The 23,566-nt window shown below is 42.0% G+C and overlaps 1 protein-coding gene and 1 long non-coding RNA gene across 3 annotated transcripts in view; one reads left to right on the top strand and one right to left on the bottom strand.

Annotated features, from left to right (window-relative positions):
• LOC111842415 (uncharacterized) overlaps positions 1–23,566 on the top strand; it is a 52,804-nt gene that overhangs the window by 16,018 nt on the left and 13,220 nt on the right. Inside the window, exon 3 of the long non-coding RNA XR_002837906.2 lies at positions 6,190–6,299. This is a non-coding gene — a long non-coding RNA (uncharacterized lncRNA). The remainder of the gene's footprint in view (positions 1–6,189; positions 6,300–23,566) is intronic.
• On the bottom strand, positions 1,191–17,830 carry syt10 (synaptotagmin X). 2 transcript variants are annotated; one of them, XM_072704583.1, is made up of 7 exons: positions 17,433–17,830; positions 15,188–15,551; positions 10,936–11,494; positions 6,213–6,333; positions 5,887–6,058; positions 5,343–5,472; positions 1,191–3,458 (listed from the first exon to the last, which is right to left on the bottom strand). In XM_072704583.1, the coding sequence occupies exons 1-7, from the start codon at positions 17,578–17,580 to the stop codon at positions 3,387–3,389; spliced, it is 1,566 nt and encodes a 521-aa protein (XP_072560684.1). In that variant the 5' UTR covers positions 17,581–17,830; the 3' UTR covers positions 1,191–3,386. The 2 variants fall into 2 exon arrangements, with proteins under 2 accessions (XP_072560684.1, XP_072560696.1); XM_072704595.1 differs by having other exon boundaries at positions 17,448–17,830.

Below are 23,566 nucleotides of genomic sequence, written 5' to 3'. Positions count from 1 at the left end.
ATGTAAAAAAAGATTTAAGCATCACTTTGTTAAACAAAACATATACAGTGGTTCCTCAGAACTCGAACTTAATCCGTTCAGAACTCCGGATTGAATCCTAAAACGTTCGAGTTCTGATCGAATTTTCTCCATAAGAAATAATGGAAAACCAATTAATTGGTTCCCGGCCCTAAACAAATACACCTAAATATGTTTTTTTTAGCATTTAAACACAAAATGAAACGGATAAAACAAGAAAAACATATACTGTACTTAACACATCTAAGCACATTTATCAAAACAGTAATTTGTAAAGTAAGAAAATAAATATTCAAACAATGTGTCCTGCCCCGATCGTCTGCTCCTTCCGTGTGCCACGCCCCCTCGTTAACCCCGTTTGAAATCCCTGTGTGATCAGCTGTTTCTGGTTGTTTTCATTAGCCCTCTGTATTTTGTCCTCGTTTCAGTTTGTTTCCCCAGCCCAGTCATTGTATTGTCCGTCTGCATTTTGCCTGCTTTACCTGTAATTAAACCCCATATTCCCCGATACCCTGACGTCTGCACCTTTGTCTCCATTCCGTCCCCGCTCAGCATGACAATATTATTATAATTAAATGTATTAATGGTTTATTATTATGAAAATAATAAGAAATCTTTCATTTTAAATGTATTTTATTATATAATAATAATTACTGTTACTGTCTATCATTGTCTAAATGTATTTTTACTGTCTATATGTATTCAGTCAGTGTAAACATTTACATTTACATCATTTGGCAGACGCCCTTAGCCAGAGCGACTTACATAATTTGCATGCATGGTGCTATCACAGCGAATGCAAGGCTGAGACTGAAGCTTTACCCTTTGTTTCCACTGAGAGACGTGCCGCGTGACTCATTTCCCCGAGGGTACAAGTTATCTTAGGTCGGCGTTCAAGGTTTGACTTCTGAGATTCAGATCGAGCTCTAGGTATTTTTTTTCCGAACTGGTTGGTTTGACTTTTAAGAAATTCGAGTTCTAATGAGTTTGAGAACTGAGGTACCACTGTACATTATTAGAAATGTATACACACTATACAGTATAAATACCATTACAGCTTGCGTGCGAAGCATAACGATTCAAAAGCCTATGTCTGGTCTCCTTTATATATCATAATTACATCAAATGAGTACGTTCCCGAAGAACACCATGCCATAAAGAAGACAATTGCCTGAATTCCATATTCTTTAATTTAAAATACATAAGAAACGCATAGTCTGTACAAAAGTTATCACAAACTGTACACTGAAGATTTTTGTAGCGACTGCTGCTGTTAGTGCCAATATATATGAACGCTGGACAAAATACAGAAGCGTAAGTGACAGAAACACTTACACAGGGGAAGAATGATACAGTCATACTGATTCTCTGTTCACGAGCACGTCAAGTTTTGTATACAAATTATCAGAAACACAAGGCAAAATTGCCCGTTGCTACCGAACAACCCCTCAAAAATACAGCATTATTAATACATATTCATAATTCACAATAAACACAATGAAATTTAAATACAGCCTTAAAAATAAACAGTGCATATACAGTATACATACACCTTCTGGTATTTATACGCAAGTTAATGTGACAAAACACATTACGGTATCAGATCCACCCCAAATCAATGATCAGTAACATTTATTCAGGTAACTTTGCTTATTTGACATGCTACATGCTTTTGAAAGCTGGATTGTTCTGGATCAGAGATCTGCATGGAAAAGTGTGAGACCAGAACCCTGTTACTGGTAAAAAATATAAAACATCAATACATCTGGGGCCAATAAAATGCCATACAAATTCACAGAAACCTGCATATCCAAGGTTTTTCGTCTGAGAATTAGAAAAGGGAATTCATACCGCTCAAGATAACCCTGATGTTAATTCATTTTTAAGTGCAATCCAGCAGTCCATCTTCAGATACGTCGGCTACATCATTTGGCTACTGCTCCTTCACCGTACAGAGCCTTTGAAGCCGCAGGCACACACACACACACGCACAGACATACAAGCACACACTGCCCACTAGCTCGAATGAGCTCGTGCCCATGGGTGTGGCAGGTGTTATGTGGCAGTGTAATGCGGACAATCAAAATACACTATTCTGATGATCAGTATAATATTACACAAAAAGATACACACAGCACCAACAACTGTCCTCCCCACAAATTATATCGTAGTCGTTTTCATCATTGGCAATTTTCATTGTATATTAAGTGAATTCAAACATTACAGTAAAGTTGTGGATGGCATTCAAAAAATATACCTTTAATTAAGTAAATAAGAGTTAGCATGCTCACCAGACCTCACCCTTCCTACACAGACACTCGGACCACATGCATAGGAAAGATCCCAGCTTTATGGTTCTGCCTGATAGTGCCAAAGGCTTTTTAAAGAGCCGTCATATTAAATATACTGTTATGCATGAATGAATCCCCTCTCTGATGAAAGTTGAGCATTAAACATCTTAATGAACTGACGGAAAAATGCAACTTTCATGAAGCAATTTTATAGCAAATGCATAAATGCAGCACTTTAAATAAACAAACCAGCTGCCATGGTATTCCTTAGATTTTTCATTGAATATGTTGCTACTAGCGAATGCTTCATGTTGTGCACAGGGTGAATGCTTTCTCCTATAGCCTATGTGATGACGTTACCTGTGTGCAGAACATAGATGTTGGCTCAGTGCAGCTAGCTGCAGTGTATGTCAAATGCTACATCAGTTCTAGTACATACTTATTTCTGAATGTTCACCAGTGTTTAAAACCCATTTTTAAGATTCATACAGCAACTTGAAGGGTTTACTCTGGCCACTGATATGTGTAACACTTTGTGTAGCATGTATGGAAGTTAATATCCATAAACAACTGAGGCACAAAGACCAAATCTCACTTTGATATCAACCACAGGAATTACTGGAATCACTTAAAAACCAACTCAGATTTTTTTTTTTTAATTTCTTTTAAAATTTAAAGATTAATATCTACTATTAACAAGCATAATTTACTTCATAGAAAGATAGTACCAAATTTCACTTTTTTTTTGTAGAGAAAATACTAGCGGTGAACACCTACACTACTTCAAATGCTTCTTTCAGCAAATAAACAATATAAAAAAATCAAACATGGTCTTTGAGAGACTTCTTTTGTCAACATTCCTGGTCTAGCTCTGTTCCCAGAGGCTGAGTGAGGTGTGCCATGGTTAGACAAAGTGGAAATACGAAACATTCAAACAACCATTCTGAAAGTGCAGGACACAGGACAGTCATACTACAAAATAATATCAAGGACTTGAATTTTAATACCTTAAACCAAAAAATAAAATTTGTTGTTAGACATCTTGGGAATCGTGACTGACGTCGCACTGTGGCTGTCCTAAGGGGTCTGAGGGGGCTTGGGTGATGGACAGGAGCCTTGACTGTCAAAGCTGCTGGCCCTTCCTGGCCACTGAAGAGAAAGAACAGATACAGGAACTAGACTGAGCCTTTACTGTAAAGAGGGAACAGGCACAGGAACAAGACAGACTCTACTGTAGAGGGAATAGGCACATGAAAGAAACAGACTACATTGTAAAGAAGGGACAGGTACAGGAATGTGACTGAGATTCCACTGTAAAGAGGTAACAGGCACAGGAACAAGGTTGAGACTCCACTGTAGAGGGAACAGGCACAGGAACGACACAGACTCCACTGTAAAGATGGAACAGGCACAGGAACAAGACTGTGACTCCACTGTAGAGGGAACAGGCACAAGAACAAGACTGAGACTCCACTGTAGAGGGAACAGATACAGGATTGAGACTGAGACTCCACTGTACAGAGGGAATAGGCATAAGAATGAGACCAAGGCTCTACTGTAGAGGGAACAGGCACAGGAACGAGACTGAGACTCCACTGCAAGGAGGGAACGGGCACAGCAATGAGACTCAGACTCCACTGTAAAGAGGAAAGAGACACAGGAACAAACAGACATTTCAGTAGCTAGATATTCAATAATATTTGGCAGATTAGTTAGAGCACCTTGCTCAATAGTACAAACTGTCCTTGGGGGCCAGGTAACTAAAAGGTCTATGTGAATTCTTCTCACTTGTTCCTTGTTCTTGTGTATAATTGGGCTGTGTTCTCCACAGTAGACCTTGAAGCCCACTCTAGTGCCAATGACTGTTGCCTGATAACCATGTTATTATGGTTTTACTTCATCTGATTAATGCCAAAGTAGCTCTTCTAGTCTTTTCTTTTGTCCCCTTTTCTGTCCCATCCTGGGCATCACACCTCTTCCTTTTCCCACCCTAAGTCTACTTTCCTGGTTCTAACACTTCACTACTGGAGGGAGAGAGCTTGTGGGGTTTCCCTTTCATTCACCCTGGTATTTTCTGGTGAACCAAAAAGGCATCTTTTGAAACTTTGCCATCTTGAGGCAGGAGCGTAATATTTAAAGAACATCGATGAAAGGTCATGGGTCAGAATCTCAGGAGCAGGCTTGCTATCGTTCCATTGAGCAAGGCTTGAATAAGACAAAACATCAGAGAGCTTTGGAAAATGTTTTTAACTGCAGTATTCAGTAAAACTGATTTGTACGAAGGCTGATTGATAAGCTTAGTCTCCAGTTGTTTAAAATAAGTTTCTGATAATATAAAATAATATGTGATATCAAAATCTTAAACATCGTAAACTTATTTTTCAACATAGTGCCTATTTACTGCAACGCAGTTTTCCAAACACGCTATCCATTTTTTCATTCCATTCACTAAGAAAGTTTCTGGTTGGTTTCTGATCTGTTTGCGCACAGCAGTTACAACGTAACCATCCGAGGAAAAATGTCTTTTCAGTGTCCTTCAGTTTTGAGAACAACCAGAAGGCGGACAGAGCCAAATCTGGACTGTAAGGGGGGTGTGGAGCAATCGGGAATTTCAGGCTTGACATCATTTCTTTCGTTTGTTCACTGCAATGTGGCCTTGCATTGTTGTGATGCAAAAGAAAAGTTTCTCTTTCAGGTTTGACTCTGTGGATGCATTGCTGGAGTGCCTGTGAGGTTTTGCAATACCTTTCAGAATTTACTGTCGTTCCTTTAGTCAGAAATTCCATGTAAATTACGCCCCTTGCCTAATTGAACTGAAACTAAGCTCGTTTACACTACATAGTATTGGCTACCGAACGCATGAGCAAACATTTCCCCCCCCCCCCCCACTACCAGAGATGCAGAGATGTGATAGGAGACCTTACTTATGAATCAGCTCCCATGTCATATTCATATCATTTACTCACACAGCTCTGAGAGAAAGCCCAGTAGCATTTGTAATTGTATATACTTAATAAAAGACTAATACCGTACCTCACACAAGGCATGCCAGTGCGTGATTGGCTTGCGAGGGTAGGCCAGCATTTCATTCCAATGGTCTCGCCCCAGGCCCTCTGCGTCTGGTCCAGCCCGACACACCCCAATCACCTCATTGTGCCCGACTCTGCGACACAGGAAAAACATTTCACTGGCTGTATTAAAAGAGACCTAGAAGAGACCTTGATTCCTGTAATTTATATGGGTCTCTGTGGGATTGTTGAACATTAAAAATAGTGCTAGAAAGAAATGCTTTGAACAGAATACCAGAATTCTTTCAGTAGATTACAATATATATATCAGAACAAGTTTTTAGCCTGTGGTTTATTATAAGCTGTGATTTGATAAGTTTACTAATGGATGTACAGGTCTCTACGGGCAGAAGCCACCTGATGGTGTACTTAATGGTTTTGTGTGATGCTAATCAAACGGAAGACAGCCCTAAACCTAAGGACTGGACTGAAGCAGATCACTAGGGTGTGGTTCCCTTGCATGTGGCTATTGCCGGAAACGCTGGATGGGGTTGGACACTGAGACTTACCGGTCGTAGTCCATCACCATGATGGACAGGCTGACCTGCTCCACGTTCTCTGGCGGGATGTCGAAGACGATGGCCTCGTTGTAGGTCGGGTTGAGCGTACCCTTCTTCGTTGTCGTCTTGCGCTTCTTCAACCTCCGGCCGTCGCAGAGCAGCGACACTTTGACATAAGGGTCTGGGGAGAAGTTCAAGGACATCAGTACCCTTCACGTAGCTGCACTGGCTTTCAGCCGAACTTTAAACATAATAACATAATCACAAGTACTGTAAATTCCATTCTGAGTATTGTCTGGTTGGTCTTTGCAGGTCAGGTGTAGAAGAGGATGTACCGGAGGACCCCATGATGTCCATGGCTTTGAGGTTTCGGCACTTAATGACGGTCAGAGTCATTCTTCCAGCCGTGGGCAGGTAGCAGAGTGAGTACATGATCTCTCCCAAGTCCACGCTCTCCTGCAAGACACATCGCCATTACTCCAAACATGAGCCCATCAAGAGGCAGCTCAAGTACCCTTTGTATGGTTAGGAGATACAAGGAGAGCAAATACAAAACAGGGTCTGTCTTTGGTGGCTATAGAGTCCTGGTCAGATGCTTGGAAAAAGTGAAGTTTGATTACTTGATGAATAATCTTCAGTCACTAAAATACACAACAGTCCTGTAATAAAAATAAACCACAAAATACTGATAGAAAACCACATGTTTACCACAATTACATAACGAAACAACTTTGAAGGTTTTTAATTGATATTCACTGAATGAAGTGTTTCTGTATCATGAAAGGTTTCGTTTTAATTACATCTATAGCTGGGGCTCCTACCCAGGTGCAATTAATGCATTAATTAATCAAATTCCCAGTGTGTTTGGGGTCATGAATTAAATGGGTAGACATGGTTGTTCTGTAATTATGGGAAGCATGACTGCAAGGGAATAAAGTGATTTTAACACATTGGCTGCTGTGATAAAAAAAAAAACCATCCAATCATGAAAGGATATCACCACTGTTATTTGTAATAAATCTTTTGATTGGCTGACAATGTCTACAATAAAAGCAGTAAATACTGTCCTTGACCTTATCAAAATAGAGCTAACTTCCAGATGTAGTACAGATACATTAGGATACCAGCATAGAGCTAGCCTTGCCATGTAACTTCCACAGAGCTATAACCTCTCCTTCAGATGACCTTGCTTTTGGCAGACATCACATTTTCCTGGTCATTGTCTTGATGGCGTTGTCAGGAATGAGCTGTGGAAAGTGTCCACAGAGCTGGGCTGTGTCACACATGACCAAGTTAATGTCAACGATTCGGAGACTGAAGCAGATGTGTCTGGTAATATAGGGTTAATAGTGTCGTAAAGAGACGGATAAAGGTTAACCTCGGCACCTGCGTAATCATTCCGATATCTGAGCCGTCGCCCTCGACGCCAGGCATAATCAAACGAGTGTATGAACTCTCATCCCTAGTGGGCCATACTTCACCAGAGCTTCTGTGAAAACAAACGGTTCAGTTGAGGATTTTCATGAGTGGTAACACTTGTGGTGCTGTTGTCATGGAGCACTAAGGGAAATGGCATCATCAGAAAGAGCAACATTGTGCAAAAGTCCATCCTTAATGAGGGTGACCAGCCAGAAAGGACCTTAGCTGCACAACCAATTTCATAAAAAGCGGTCTGTTAAAAACTAAACCACGATAACATCAGGCTTGTCAGCTTTGCTGTCAAATTGCAATGAATAAGGGGTTTTCATCTTCCCAAAGTGCTGATTTTCCCTTCTTTTTCTTTTTTTTTTGAGGTGGGGGGTGCTTTTCAGAATGACAATGCCCCCGTCCACTGAGTGCATGAAGTCAGCCAGTGGTTTGACAAGCATGACACTTATGATATTCATGTGCCATAGCCCTTACAGTCTCCAGATCTGCAATCAATAGAGAATTTATAAGGCGCTGATGCCTAAAATGATGACCGAGACATGATCCATCAACCAGTGTTGACCTGAGTTCCTTCTGAAAGAATGGCACTGCATTATTCAGTACCCTTATAGACTCCATGCCCCACTGTATGCAGCCTAAACCAGTTAAATATGACTGTTATACTTCAAACATCAAGTTAAATATCCAGCAGTTCCAGATACAGCTTATCAAAATCTACAGTTTTTTCAGGTATTTCATCTTCGGTCAAATCCATTTCCACAGTCCTTCCGCATGAACTTTGTTGGCTGTTCCAGCTAACAAATTGTGTGGGTTTGTTTACTTCAGCTTCTGTTAGCTCATCAATGTTTCACGCTCGTTAAGCCACGTGTGACAGCTGGCAAATGTGAATGGAAAGGAAAGTGAATAGCAACACCTCAAAGCTGCATGGTAGCCCACACATGTTCCCAAACAGACTTTCAGATATGTATTTTGCTTTTGACATGCATCATACTTTCCGCCTGTTCCTGCCTGCATGGGCTGCAGAGCCTGTGTCTGACATACACTATGTAATTTTTCATCTGGCCTCTTCTGCAGTTGCTCTCCTAACATGAGTTGTTGTGTAAGACACCCCACGTGCCTCATCCTGTCTTTTATCCGACTGTGGAAGTGTCCGTGCAATTTGGTTGAATTCAGGCTGAATTAAGCTCCGTGAACATTAAAAACTTGCCGCTGTATCAAGCTTGGCTATAATGCAATGAACTGCTCTAGGCAAACAGATTAAAGCATTTTTGAGAAAGATTTTCGTACTGCAATAATCAGCATCGGCCCACTGAGGATGAAAACAATTTCCTGCCTTGGCCAAACAACTGAGCGACCAGCATTTGCTGCTACACTTGCAGTCCATTCTTAAATACATCCATCGCTTCTATGTATAGCTTCTGGGGAATATCAGCATCAAAAAATCTCCCAGCATTCACAAGACGGTGATGACCAATGCAACTGGCTGTTATAGTCACGATAAATGATAGATGTATATGACCTACCATTCTGTGGAATGTTGGATGGCACCCCTGCCCTCATACACACTCTCCTGTGGATACCAATATAACAGTATGGGCATTTTCTCAGCTTCTAATGCTAGTGCTAATGCTAACAAAGGCAGGTTCGTATTGTTTGCACCTGAATGCCGCTTTATCCGTTCAAGTTGAACGTTCTGCTCTGCTGGGTGAAAAAATAGCACCTGACAAACCCACTGGTACCAAATACATTAGCCAGGCCTGATGCCCTGAGTGACCAGTCGCAGCCAGAAGTTTCCAGAGCCTGTAGACGCCCAGTCATCCACCTGCATACAGTATTTCATTTAAAAGTTACAGTAACTAGAACAGCTGCTTGCAAGACTCTCCTTGGGGCCCCCAGCCATTGTAGCATCACCTGACTGAAGTAATTAATTACTCAATAAGTCCTTAATTAGTGGAGTGCAAATATTTGCAGAATAAGCAAAGACCTGGGTACCACTGAATTGGAATATCTTCACATAACAAAAACCTACATCTCACCAAACTTAAGTATGAGACCAAAGGCAGCAAAGTTTTGTTTCTTTTTAAACTTTTATTTAATCTTTTTGGGCCACTGCATCCTAATTACTTCCACACTCTCATCTGAGGTGCTTCAAATGCTAATGCTAATATTTTCACATACGTGTCTGAGGTTCTGTGATTGATAACATTAGTATTACCATGCTGTCATCTGAAATGTTGTGAATAATAATGCCAATGTCCTCACCTGTGTATCCAAAATGCTAACACTCAATGATTTTATCCAAAAAGGTTAATACTCCTTAAATAGCCTCATCTATTGTTTCCAGCCACCCTGGATTGCATAGGATACTTCTAGAATTTGATCCTTTGTGTGACAGATAATGAATTCCATTTTGGGCCACAATGCTTTCTGACACAGGTCAGTATTTGTGTATCACTGATAGACTTGATAGATGGCTGTTATAGTCACGATAAATGGTAGATGTATATGACCTAGATAGATTAGACTTTCGCAGCTTGTGCCAAGCTGTGTGCAAAGCATACGTTGTTTCACTGATGATGGATGACATGTTCTGCTGGTCAGCCACAGGCGAGTGTGAAGCTGCACTGAGCATGTAAGATCTTTGGTGTAGACAACAGCTACTCAGTCGTTCTCCTCAGAAAGATCAGGCAAGCATATAAATGAACCTTTCATGATATGGACGGTGAAACTAACAAAGTGGAAAACGGCATGAAGTAATGTGAGCTACTTTCAAAGAGAGCACTATACGTTTCTCGTATTATAGCAAAGAATGAATCTCTCGTTCTGGATCTTAATTATGCGATATTCTGTTACGTGGAGTGCTATTAGCTATTAGCAATATTACTAATTGTCCCATGCCTTCATCTCTGAGTTTGAAAAGTAGCAAAAAGCCAGTGCTAATTCCACCTTAATCCTTTCTAATGTGCTTTGATGCTCATGCTCATACCCGCATGCCTTTATCAGTGAATGCTAATGTTTTATGTGAGGTGCTTCACGTGTCCTAGCAATTAGACTCTCTGTTTACAGTCAGCAGCTGCTGTTTTTCGCTGGGTGAAAATGTGGATGAGCAAGCTCATTTGCTGATGGGGAAAACTGTAAGTTCAGTCAATCGAGGCAGTAGTGGCCTAGTGGTTAGGGAGGCGCACTTGTAAATGAATGGTTCGAATCCTTGACGAGCAAGATACTACTGAGGTACCCTGAGTACAGCACCACCCCCACATACTGCTCTCTAGACACTAAATGATGGCTGCCAACTGCTATGTCACACATAGGGTACATGCAGAGGACACATTTTGCTGTTGTGTGGTGTGTCAACAATGACAATTGATCACCTTCACTTTTCATAAATCCAAACAGGAGAAATATTCAGGTCCAGAAAGAACAAATCCAGACCAAGGTTTTGTTTCAACCAACCACCTGAGTACTCTATGACTATGACTCTTTATACTCAACTGGTTGGTTGAAACAAAACCTTGGTCTGGATTTGTACTTTCTGGACCTGAATTTTCCACCTCTGAATCCAAACATGCCAGGTCTGCAGTCCAGTCACACAAACAAGTCCTGCCTGCGCTTAAATGCAGCCCTACTCACCGTTGTCGCGCAGTGGATGTCCTTCCACACAACTGCTTCCCTGGAGAGGTCCGATAGTTCAAAGAGGTTGTCCACCAGCACCTCCCCTATCATGTCATGACTGGTGAAGCGGTCGAAATCATACACGCTGAAGTGCAGCTTGCGGTTGCACAGTTGGTCATACTCCACCGGAAACTGGAAGGTCTCATCGAACACGGGGTTGAGCGTTTTCCTGTGCACGCGCGTCTGAAACTTCTTCTTCCTCTCTGGTAGCAGGTATATCTTGACGTAGGGGTCCGAGGTGCCCGTGAAGTCTTTGGCCGGCAGTTCCAGGGCCTTCAGGATTTTCACCACCAGGCTCTGGTTCTCGTAGTCGTACTGCAACGAGAAGCTCAGCTTGCCGCACGTCGGCACAGGCTCTTTGCCATCGTCCTCCGAGTCGACCGACTTCTGCTTGTAGAGCTCTGGTTTGATGCGGCCCAGATTGGTGGACGGCTGCCGCACGGGGAGGCTGTCCATGCTGAAGTCCACGCTGGACACGTGCATCTGTCGGGGCAGGTGGCGGCGGAAGGAGTTGTGTCTGAGGGGCAGGGGGGGGGGGGGGCATGAGCGAAAATCACGTTAATCCCTGGATTTCAGGTACATAACTTATTGAGCTGTTCAGAAACCTGGGCTGCACAACACAATTATACACTCTTACTCTCAATATCCAGTATCAGGATTTTTGAAGCTTGATTATTTTGATAAAACTTCCTCTTGTATGAGTGTGCTTGGGGTGATGTGTGGCTCAGCAGATTACGATGCTCTGCCTGTCAGCAGAAGGTCGCTCCTTCAAATTCCATAGTTGGCAGTGTGATGTCACTGTTGAACCCCTGAGCAAGACCCTTAAACCCCATCTGCTCCATGGAGTGTCTGACCCTGCCTTCTCAACTGTACATCACCTTGGATAAAAGCGTCTGCTACATAAATATACAATGAGTTTTTCAGGGCTTAATGGATTTGACTTTGTTTTGCTATTTATTTAGAACTTGTGGATCGAGGACAGAATCACATTGTATGGGGGACTGGGGCATTACTGGAGGAACTTCCCTTTCTGAGGCTTTCAGGAGACATTTGACAGAAAAAAACGCACTGCTCTGGCAAACAAAATCGAGACTTAAGTCTGAGGTTAGAGGAGGTGAAAAAAATCAAAACCAAAACACACTCATGTGTGTAGACACATTGGGGAATGGGGATTGGACAGAAAAGGGCACTCAATCCTCAGCTCACGCCACACGAAGTAAAACCGCTTCAGCTCGTAAGTGTTTTACCCTTATGTACACATTCGGATACTTTGAACACAAAGCCTTGACTATTACTGCTACCTGTCTCCTAGCAACTAACACCTTTTTCCCCACAAACAGCAGATATAATGATGACTAGAAAACTTGCAGTATGCTTTGCGACAACTGCAGTAGCACAGTGACAGCAGAAACAAATGGAGAAATAAAGAACATTTGCTGTGTACTAGTGTCTTCTCACCTAGAGATAGTACTGATACTCACTGGTAATAAGTAACCAGGCTCACAGGGGTGGATAGGACACATTTACTGATTTATTTGGGCATTATTTAAGCTGCTACCTTCGCATTCCCCAACTTTCCCTAATAATAATATAAGATGTACCAGTCAAACATACTGGATAAGGTGGATGGATGGACATACTGTAACATTTTTACAGGTCGGATATACTGTCGTGCCACAATTTATGGATGTGAACTTTATGTTGTAGACGGGGCTAGTCAAGTAATTTATTTATATGGCACATATAATTACGACAGGAGTTGACCCAAAGTGCTTTCCAGTTTAGAAAGAGTTAACAAATAGTAAACATAGTAAAATACCTAGTAAAATATAGAAATAAAATAACATGAGTAACAATGAAATATAAAAATAAAATAACATGAACACATTTATATAAGAAATAAGAAAATGAATAAACAAACAATAATAGGACCTGCAGATGTGCTGAGGCTGGGTTTGAATTGGTGACCTTCTGATCACAGGCACACAGGCTTGGTTGAGCCACACGCTGCCCCCCCTAAGTGACCGGGGGTATGAATGCAGAACTAATAGCTCTGAAATATATTGTGGTGCTAATCCATTGAGTGCTTTAAAAACAAATAGCAAAATTTTTAAATCTACTCTGTATTTCACAGGTAGCCAGTGCAAATGAGCTAGAACAGGAGTGATATGTTGTCTTTTCTTCGTCCCAGTTAAAAGTCTAGCAGCTGCATTTTGAATCATTTGAAGTCTAGAAAGTGTGGAACGGGACAATCCCAGATACAAAGAAGTACAGGTAGAGTACAGAAGTACAGGCCACTGTAGCAGTCGGCCACTGTAGCAGTCGGCACTGTAGCAGTCGGCACTGTAGCAGTCGGCCACTGTAGCAGTCGGCCACTGTAGCAGTCAGCACTGTAGCAGTCGGCCACTGTAGCAGTCAGCACTGTAGCAGTCAGCACTGTAGCAGTCGGCCACTGTAGCAGTCAGCACTGTAGCAGTCAGCACTGTAGCAGTCGGCCACTGTAGCAGTCGGCACTGTAGCAGTCGGCCACTAGGGTTAAGATGCACCTTACATGTCTGAGTTATTAAGATATTTAGACAACAACTATGGATTCAGAAACTGGTTAAAATGATCGATAAACCAGTTCTAAACGTCCAAAAGGATCAATACAAACAGGATTTATTAAATTCATTTTTAAACCAAATCCAATGCAATCCCCTGCAGCCGGCAAAACGGCACAGTGGAATTACATCCTATCCTCGTCTTGAGCAGTGGGAACCAAGCCATCTATCTCACACGGCTGTGAATGGATGTGCGGGTCACACAGTACAATTACAACGCCGTAAATAGCACAGGGCGTCGCGATGTATTGACGATGTGCTATGGGTCTGCTGTGATTCACAGACGCTGAGAACGTATTCTCATACGCCATGCAGTCTTGGACCTAATGAAGGTCATTTAGGAAAAAGCCCATAACCACTTCCATGTAGAACTTCCATTTGTTGAATGTGCATTTAATGGGCTGTCCAGCACACACCAAACAACCAGCTCCCAAAGTGCCAACACCTAAATGATTAACCCTAACTTGTTACTAGTATGTAACCCGAAGACCTAATGACCCTTTTAAGCAAGTGTGTTATCGGCATGTAGGTCTGGGTCTTTAGAGTGCTAATGACTAACTAAAATGTGTGACAGTAATGGACTTCTCCAGAAGCCAGGAGACACAACAACCCCCCCAGTGCGGCTTTATGGTGGATTCTTCTGGAATCGGACGTGCCCCGTGTCAGTTCCAGTTCGCCGCTCGGCTAATTACACTGTGCTCCACAAAAAACACGCACGTGGTGCTAAAACGACGAGGAATTGATCGCTTAATTACTAGGATCGTTTACTACTGTTGCCGTGCCATCGTGACTCATTTACTTTAAATAGAAGATGGGTCTCTCTCTCTGATTATAGGGACCGTGCTGCTGTAAAGGTTTCATCTGCCTGCCACTGGGGGACAAATAAAACTTCCCCGTCACGGACATGATCGTGCTGCCTTCTGTCTTGTAGACACCTTCACTTGTGTCACCTGGAGCAACACAAGTCTTGCTTTGATCCCACATTGTATCATTTACAGATCAATTTGCAGAACGTAACATGTTTGACTGTCACCTCTGACGGTCTGGATTCAAATCCACATTTTGCTGGTTAATTCCATCACGTTGCTCTGTGTTTTGCCCTTACATGCTAGTACAGGGGCCCCCAACTATTTTTCCTGGAGGGCCAAATTCCATCAGCAACACAACACCAAGGTCCACTGCCTCCAAAAAATTTGCCGACCGGGGGGAGGGGGGTCCCGATGATAAAATTTGGCAAGGGAGTTCCCCAACAGTAAAATTTGGCAAGTGGAGAGGGTGAGTTCATGGTTCAGATTCAATTATAATTTTGTGGGAATCTGCCAGCTGGCGATTGCTCTAGGGCCTGTCAAATGTACCCTAAGCTGTAGCCAGTTACACCTTTTAAGGTACAGAAATGGACTCTGAGGAACATTTTTGTACCATTGGGGGTACATTAATGTCGTTTGTACCTTGGGGAGTTTGTACCCTTTGTTCTGAGAGTGTACCTCAAGGGCTCAAGAAGGAGAAATGAGCTTGAAGGGCCCTCATGTTTATTTTCTGGAAAGATTTTGTCACCTTAACTACTCCTCCCAGCCTGGCAAACATGAGCCAGCCACGTCAGAGGGTGATACCTGGAAGAGGATGTGGGCTCGGTGGTCTGCCTCTGGACTTTGGCATGCTTAATGAGGTGCTCCTTCAGAGCCGTCTGGACTTCCGCCGGGATGTCAGGCGAGGTCTGGCTGATCTTCATGGCGGCCTCTTGGAGACGCTCCGAGCTCCTCCCGTTTACCTTGACCTCGGGGGCCTTTTTGTCCTCCTGCTGTGTGGCCTCGGGCGGCGGGCCGGGGACACTCTGAGGGGCGTTATCGGCATGAGATGTGAGAGCTTTGTTCCTCCAAACTGGCCAACACAGCTTCCAGAACACAAAGAGAGAGACTACCAACAGGGCAAGACCACAGAAACTGACGACCACGGCGAGGAGGCTGACAGAGATGTCTACGAACAGGAGTCCGGGGCAGAGAAAGACAGACAGACAGACAGTAACCGAGGAGAACAGGCAGTATGGTCAAGCATGACAGACAAACATGAAAGAGAAAGAGAAGGAGAGAGAAAAATAGATTGAGGAACTTCTAATTAAACGAGCTTCGTCTGGTACATAAGCTATACATTTATCATCATCATCGCTTTTCTGGATAAATGTTTGGGTTTTGTTTCATTTACCCACATCCAATGCTTGCATATGATTTTCATTTATACCTCTTTCCCTGCATCCCGGCCCCCGCAATTCTTAAATTCCATTCCCAATTCATTTTTCCATTGCATGACCAACCAATTGAATAGAGACAATTAAACAGGACAATGTATTAAGATACTTGACTTCCTCAAAATAAATAGTATACTCTGTGATACACAAACTCCACCACCACTGGAGAATGTCCATGAAGCGGTAAACCAGTTCAAACCTGCCATTGGATGTGGTTACACAGTGTACAGTAGAAACACTGAGTCATTACCCCCCCCCCCCCCCCATCTTCTACCGTGTCTAAAATCCTACCTGTTCTAAAGCAGTGATTTCACACCTACTGCTTAATACATCTAACACTGCCACTATTCCACAAGTAACAGTCATGTTAGAAATTTCCCTGATGATGTTGAGAATGGCTAATTTTCTCTTAGATTTCACCCCCAGAGGACATCTTCTTTAACTGTCATCACAATTTCATCCCCATTGTGCGGCACTGTTGACTGCCCCTCGGCAGGATGTCTGTACTGTGCAGGGTACTAATGCCGCAGGGCTGGAAATCTTTGCAGCACTGCTGAAATCTTAGCTGGCTGAAATTGACGGATTTGCAGGTCAAACAGACGAAGTTGCGCCAAGCCATCCGAATCTCCAGCCTTCAGTGCTGTGGTCCAGGGTGGGTGTCTACTCGCTCCCACCAAAAAAAAAGCACTGATCACATGCCTATCCTGTCCCTACCCCGGTGTAATTTCATTTATCATTCTGCTGCGCTTGTTCCGTCTGCTCTTATCGGAGACATTTGGCTGATCGGTGTCAACACCGGTTAATGATTTCTTTAATCATTGAAAATGCCATAACATCATTAGTCATTTTTCAATTTTTAGTGCCTCGTTCTATTAATTCGATACCACTTTTTAATCAAAGTTGATGCGAAACGCTTTATTCGCCGAAGGATTTAATGCGGCGGTTTAAGCAGTCGTGATGCGCCTTCGTAAGCGGTAAAGAAGGACCGGAGTCTAAAAACTCAATAAAATATTAATGCAGACCCACGGACGATTTCGGCGCAATCGGAGCAGCAAGAACGCTGCAACGAAACGTAAGAAAGCAGAGTGTGATGCTGGATTTCAAATTAAACCAGACACATCCATGGTCTGCTGTATAAGCGACTCCGATTTCCAGTCGACATTTCTGCACTTATAAAACATGTCTTCAGACAGGAGACCTGTTGCTTGCGCTGAAGTTACAGGTGACTCGTCAGACTGTCTTTAACTGTACCAAGTGGTTTATATAATGTATTAAATAATTTACATTTCTGTAAACTAATCGATCACTTCATTCAAAAAATTCTTGCGTTACACTAATTGAAATAATACCCGCTAGCATGTTTGAATGTTAAATTGCATCAGACTGAACACGTATTCAGGTCGTAGTAACCTGTATCATTCGCTTGAACATCTGTCTTAAGCAGATGTTACCCAGCAGAAGTTGAAATCTTCCACCGGTAATTCGCAAAAAGGTTCACATCCAAAGTTGTTCTTTCGCACTCTTGCAGAAAACCACGTGTACTGTAGTTAAGTTTATTAGAAAACAACGGAATTAGGAGTCAGAAGTGGAAAGACAATAAGAGTCCAATTTACCTGCGCCGCCTTTACCTGGTATGGAGCTCTCCAGGGGAAAGATGTCGGAGCACCTCTGGCGATCTACATGCCCTCCAAGACAGAGTTCTGTCACTATTTGAAGAGCCTTTTTGCACAGACTAATACTGTCCTCCGTCTGGATACTCATATTTCCTCCGTTAAGTCATGGCTTTTTGTCCGATTGCTTGAGGTGCTGACTTGCTGGAGCAATGCTCACATCCAACCGTGGCCGCACCGGGTACGCAATGATCTCACTCACATCCGTCAGACAGTGGGAACACACCATCCAGTCCCGTTATCTGCCGCCTTTCTGCAAGACCGTTTTGCCTCTTCTTCTGCTTTCATACCTTTATTTGTCCAATAAGAAGTCGGTCTTTTTTTTTAGCGAGAGACGTCTGGAGAGCACGTCCAATTAAATAAAGCGCCCCCTGTTAAAAATGAGGATTTAGGCATAATGCTGTTACTGACCAGCGCATGATTTCAGAATTAAAAGTAAATCCACCAAAAGAGACTGAAGTTCTTGGTACTTCAAAATGGATATTAAAGAAATTATAATTTATTATTACGTATATTTAAAGTATTTTGTCAGACATGAGTTCTAGTCTAGGATTAAAATCAGGCTGTTGACAGGATTTATTTCAAACGTTTGAAGCAGCATTTTATGCTATTTGTTACGTAAGGGTAAGCATAATCAAAGCAAGTAAATAAATTAAGGCTCATACAGTTTGTTTGAGAAATTGCAATATTCTCGGTTTATTCGTATTTTTATTATTTATTAATCTAAACTGACTTTTTTATTCCGGATTTTAATAAGCTAAGTTTGAATGATCTTGCGGTTTAGATTTCCTCTAAATGAAGATATCTGAAAGGTGAGAGCATGGGAAAAAGCACGATTTAGTTAATGCCTCAGATGCAGATATTTTTTCACGTGGGGGGCGTCATTCATATGACGTCATGGTCTTTCCTGCTGACCGACCGTCCTTGTTAATTATCTCACTTCTTACTTGTGTTTGTCGTTCTGCGGACACACTTTTAAAGTCACAGTAAAATATACAAACCGTTGAATTAACTACTTTCCTTTAGTATCTCTGGGATAAAATGAGCACTACAGCATGCCAGATGGTTCCTCATCAAGTTTATGATTAGTGGTTTAAAATACCCAATAAGGTAGTGTAAAACTGTCCCCACGTGTGTTTTCTTGTCTCATCGTCATGTTCCTGAGCTGCGCCTTACTAAACAATTTGTCCTCTGCGGAAACAACAAGCACACGTCGATATAATAAATGTAATCTCCTCCCGCTGACTTCCTCATGAATCGCACAGTATTTGTGTGAGCGAAGGACACTCACCTCAGTGATGTGCACAGAGAAACCCAGACACGCGGGCAGGTGGTCTCCTTGGCAACCTAATAGTATTCTAAGTGCGCGCCGAGTAAACTATATCTGTCTTTATGAGTGATCACCTTAGTAATAATTGTAGATAAGTATATATCCAGTCCTTGTGTTCTTATTATCCATTTAAGTATTCATTTAAGTTGGCAGATTTTCTGGCTTGTAATTTTGGTGAAGAAGTCAGTCTGTCCCGACCAGTGTGTTACCTCTGACTTATGCCCTATACTGTCTGGGATTCCATGCTGACTCTGGAAGTTTGGCAACTGGAGGATGGATGGATGGATGGATGGATAACACAGTTTGTCTTTTTGCAAAACAGCTGGCCATATGTGATTATTCGAGGCATTAAAATTACTTTCAGGCCAGAATAATTATAAGGCTGGGTTTTTGTTTGTGGTTTTCTGGCCACACAGGTGCAGCCACTTTCAGCTGACCTTTAAAGTTTGAGAAATGAATCCCTACACAGGATTGATCCTCGTAATTGTACCCCGTTGACCTCCCTGTAACTGGTCGCTCCTTTTCTTGTAGCCTAGCTGCAGTGAAAGCCTCTTTCTGACATCCAGGCTGGACACATGTGGTTCTTTCACGTTTGGTCATGCACTGCGTTGTGAGATCAAAGCAAAGCCTAGTCAATGGAGCCTGACAATTAAACAGTTTGTGAAACGAGTAATCGCATGTTAATGTGAGTTTAAGTCTAAACAAACCTTATCAGAATCATATTGTTTATTAGAAAAAGGGGATTCACTTTATGTTTTATGGCAACAGGCCCTTTGCTCTACGTGAGAAAGCTGTACCCAATGGGTAGGTAACATTTGTGGGATCGGTGTTAAGTATCTTTTGCCACCACATGAAACACCAGCACTTCTTATTTAGCATGAAGATTACTCCTTTAATTGAAGGAAGACAGAGTGGCAAATAATGATTCATCAGTTCTGTCATGTCAGTTACAGATGTTCCTGTAGACCTTCATCCATGCAAATCTGCTTTGTGGTTAAGAGGTTCAGAAATAAAGTTTGAAGATTTTGTAGACAAATAATTCACATAATTTATTTCCATCCTTTTCTTGAAACAAATGGCTTTTTTTGGTGTTATGCACAGTCAAGAAATGACGACAGAAAAGAAATAATCAAGCTTGTGGAAGCAAGACTAAACAAGAAATCAGGGTGTTATTTTGAAAACTATAAAATGTAACTGCAAAACACTGCATAAATAAAATCGGTTGTCAAAATCGTCTTTTGCTTCTTAATTCTGGCAATCTAGTGTAAGTAGTACTTGGAGGACATTCAGGTCAAATGCATCAGACCCCCTTAACAGAATGATTGGCCCCAGTCTGCCCTCCCCTAGTTTAAATGGTCTAGAGCTGACACTGAATCCCGCAATTTCTTAGCATTTTTATAAATGAGCGGGAAGCATATTCATCCATCCAATGAGACAATTCTGTTTGCTGCGGACACTAGATATAATTACATTAGTCATAATGAACAGAAATGCTGAAGCCTCTAATTTCAGATGAACCAAGTGACCAGGTTACAGGAGAGAGAAAAATAAGAAAGCCCAAGAGTTACGGTTGCTTATATAGACCAACGTTTGTGGAGCATCCTGCTTAATCTTAATGGCATCCCCACGTCAAATTGGAACGGCAGGTAAATGCGTGCAGAGCTGTAGCGAGAGGAACACCTGACTTACTGCCAAACATGAGAAGATGTGAAAACATCCTCCATTTAAACTAGATGACAGATGCGCCACACTGTCCTTGACAAACAATTTAATTGGTTTTGACTGAGCATTACACATGACCTTCAGTAGATCCAGCCTTGAGATTAGTATTGTTCTACTTTCCGGACATGATACTTTAGTTTAAAAAAGAAACAACCTTTCGTTTCTTCCCTGCAGCTGTCGCCTCCAATGGCCGAAATAATGCCTGCTCAAAACAATGCACAACTAAACAAAACGCTCACTTAACAGCCTTTTCTACAAACCAGTTCGGGAAAAAAATGACCTAGAACTCGATCTGAATCTCAGAAGTCGAACCGTGGACGCCGACCTAAGATAACTTGTACAGTACGTGCGGGGAAATGAGTCATGCGGCACGTCTCGCAGCGGAAACAAAAGGTACGGCTTCAGTCTCAGCCTCGCATTCGCTCGTGCATGTTTACACTAGCTGAATACATATATATTTAGACAGTAAAAATACATTTAGACAATGATAGTAACAGTAATTATTATATAATAAAATGCATTAAAAAATAAAGATTTCTAATTATTTTAATATCATTAATAATAAACCATTAATACATTTCATTATAATAATATTGTCGTACCCAGCGGGGACAGAACGGAGACAAAGGTGCAGACATCAGGGTATCGGGGAATACAGGGTTTAATTACAGGTAAGGCAGGCAAGACACAGACGGACAATACAATGACCAGACTGGGGAAACAAACTGAAACGCGGACTAAATACAGAGGACTAATGACAACAACCAGAAACAGCTGATGACACGGGGATTCCACACGGGGTTAACGAGGGGGCGTGGCACACTGAAGGAGTGGACGATCGGGGCAGGACACATTGTTTTTTTTAACTTTACACATTGTTTGGATACATTTATTTTCTTACTTTACAAATTACTGTTTTGATAAATGTGCTTAGTACAGTATATGCTATTCTTGTTTTATCCTGTTAATTTTGTGTTTAAATGCTAAAAAAAAAAATCATATTTTTGTGGCCGGGAACCAATTAATTGGTTTTCCATTATTCCTTATGGGGAAAATTCGATCAGAACTCGAACTTTTTAGGAATCAAACCCAAGTTCTGAACAGATTAAGTTTGAGTTCTGAGGTACCACTGTACTAGCATGCTGCTTATAAATGTTCTATGAGTGCATTATAAATGCATTATGAAGGTGCACTGAATATTCTATGTATAATGAACGCATTATGCAATTAATATAAAGGGTTACACAGTACAAACATAGTCCCACACAAACACAGGCCCCCTTTTGAATCTGGGCAGGTTTTTTTTTATTATTATTTATTATTATTTTAATTCCCAGAAGCCTTGCCTATCCTTCCTGCACCTGACTGTTACGGGATATTGGTGACCTACAGTAGAGCAGGAAGGTGCAGTGACCTCGTGCCTCCCAAAAGGCTTGTTTACTTCCTCGCTAGGTAACACGGCCCTCTCCCTGGCCCTACTGGAATTTCTCTTCCACATTAGCGCATGTTACTTCCACCTTTTCTCGTCCCCTACCACAGTCTAACAACATGCATTTTAGGCACATCAGTGTTCCAAAATTCCCTTTCCTTTTCCCTCCCCCAGGGATTGACTTCAGGCCTGGGGCAGCATTGCGTAAGGCTGCTGGGTCAGACAGAACGTGCGGGTGTTTGCTTGAGCTTCTGTCTGTTTGGTCAGGGTGTGACAGAAGGACAGCTGATTGTGCAAAGGTGAAGAATGAGGCTCAGGGACCATGTTCACCAATCAGTGCTGCTCGTCCATTTGCGTCTCCCCTGTAAAGGTCACTTTAGTAAGCTCATTTTTTTCCACTGGGGTGGTGCAGTGGTTAGCACTGCTGCCTCACAGCAAGAAGGTTCTAGGTTCAGTCCCAGGTCCTTTCTGTGTGGAGTTCACATGCCCTTCTTGTGTTCACGTGGGTAATTGCCAGGGACTCCAGTTTCCTCCCACAGTCCAAAAGCATGCAGGATAGGTTGATTGGTCAGTCTAAATTGGTCCCATGAGTGTGTGTGTTGGCAACTGCCCAGGGTTGGTTCCTTCCTGCACCCATCGTTCCCAGGATAGGCTCTGGTCCCCCCAGCAACCCCAGTTTGGATTCAGCAGTTTCAGGGAATGGATGGATTTCTTTCCACCATTGTTTTAAATGGAACTGAGATGGAATTTTAAATAATGCAAATCAATTAACATTTTAACTCGCAAATTTATGACACAGCCATGCAGGTAATATGGATTTAAAATAGATCTTATTTATTCAAATGTACGTACATTAATTAGACCCATTTTTGAGGAAATATATGTTGCAATTAGTCTTTAACCTGCATTCATGATGATACATGAATGGTAGCTGAACTACCAATCAGAAATGCATTTACTGTAATGAGTGTCTGTTGAGCTAGCTATAAGCATTATTTATTCATTCATTGTCTTGAAATAATAGAATTTAAAACCATAATTTCAGTGTTAGAGACAAACTACCACTACTTCAGTGTTTCCTCCTGTCCTCGTAAATCCCTCTTTATATTCAGGAGCATGTTGAACAAGCTCTAATTTTTGGGCTCTCATTCTGGTTACTGTGGCGTTCCCAAACAGACTTAATGCTGTGCTGTCTTAGCGTGCATCCTCATATTTTTTCATATCCTGTTTCGTAGCCATGCAGGGACGTTAAATCCAAAACCGTCCCAAGACATTTTCACAATCTTTGCCTGTGAAGATATGGCTTAAATGGATCTCGAAGTCAGCGCAAGCTAAACCGCAAATTATACAGGACCATGACATGGAACGCAGTCTTCAGTGAGCTGTGTATATGTGTATATTCTTTCCCGATTATTTAAGAACATAAGAACATAAGAACTATACAAACGAGAGGAGGCCATTCGGCCCATCGAGCTCGCTTGGGGAGAACTTAACTAATACTGTAGCTCAGAGTTGTTAAAATCTTATCTAGCTCTGATTTAAAGGAACCCAAGGATTCAGCTTGCACTACGTTATCAGGAAGACTATTCCATACTC

Source organism: Paramormyrops kingsleyae, chromosome 1 (assembly GCF_048594095.1).
Source record: "Paramormyrops kingsleyae isolate MSU_618 chromosome 1, PKINGS_0.4, whole genome shotgun sequence".
NCBI lineage: Eukaryota > Metazoa > Chordata > Actinopteri > Osteoglossiformes > Mormyridae > Paramormyrops > Paramormyrops kingsleyae.
The sequence above is the reverse complement of the archived record's forward strand: the minus strand, read 5'-3'. Positions and strand labels throughout refer to the sequence as shown.

Coding starts and splice junctions, on each gene's coding strand:
- syt10 (XM_072704583.1), bottom strand. CDS start 17,580: ATGAGTATCCAGACGGAGGACAGTATTAGTCTGTGCAAAAAGGCTCTT. Junction 11,495..15,187: donor GAGCCCACATCCTCTTCCAG/GTATCACCCTCT, acceptor CCTGCCCCTCAG/ACACAACTCCTTCCGCCGCC. Junction 3,459..5,342: donor ACTGGCATGCCTTGTGTGAG/GTACGGTATTAG, acceptor CTTTCTCTTCAG/TGGCCAGGAAGGGCCAGCAG.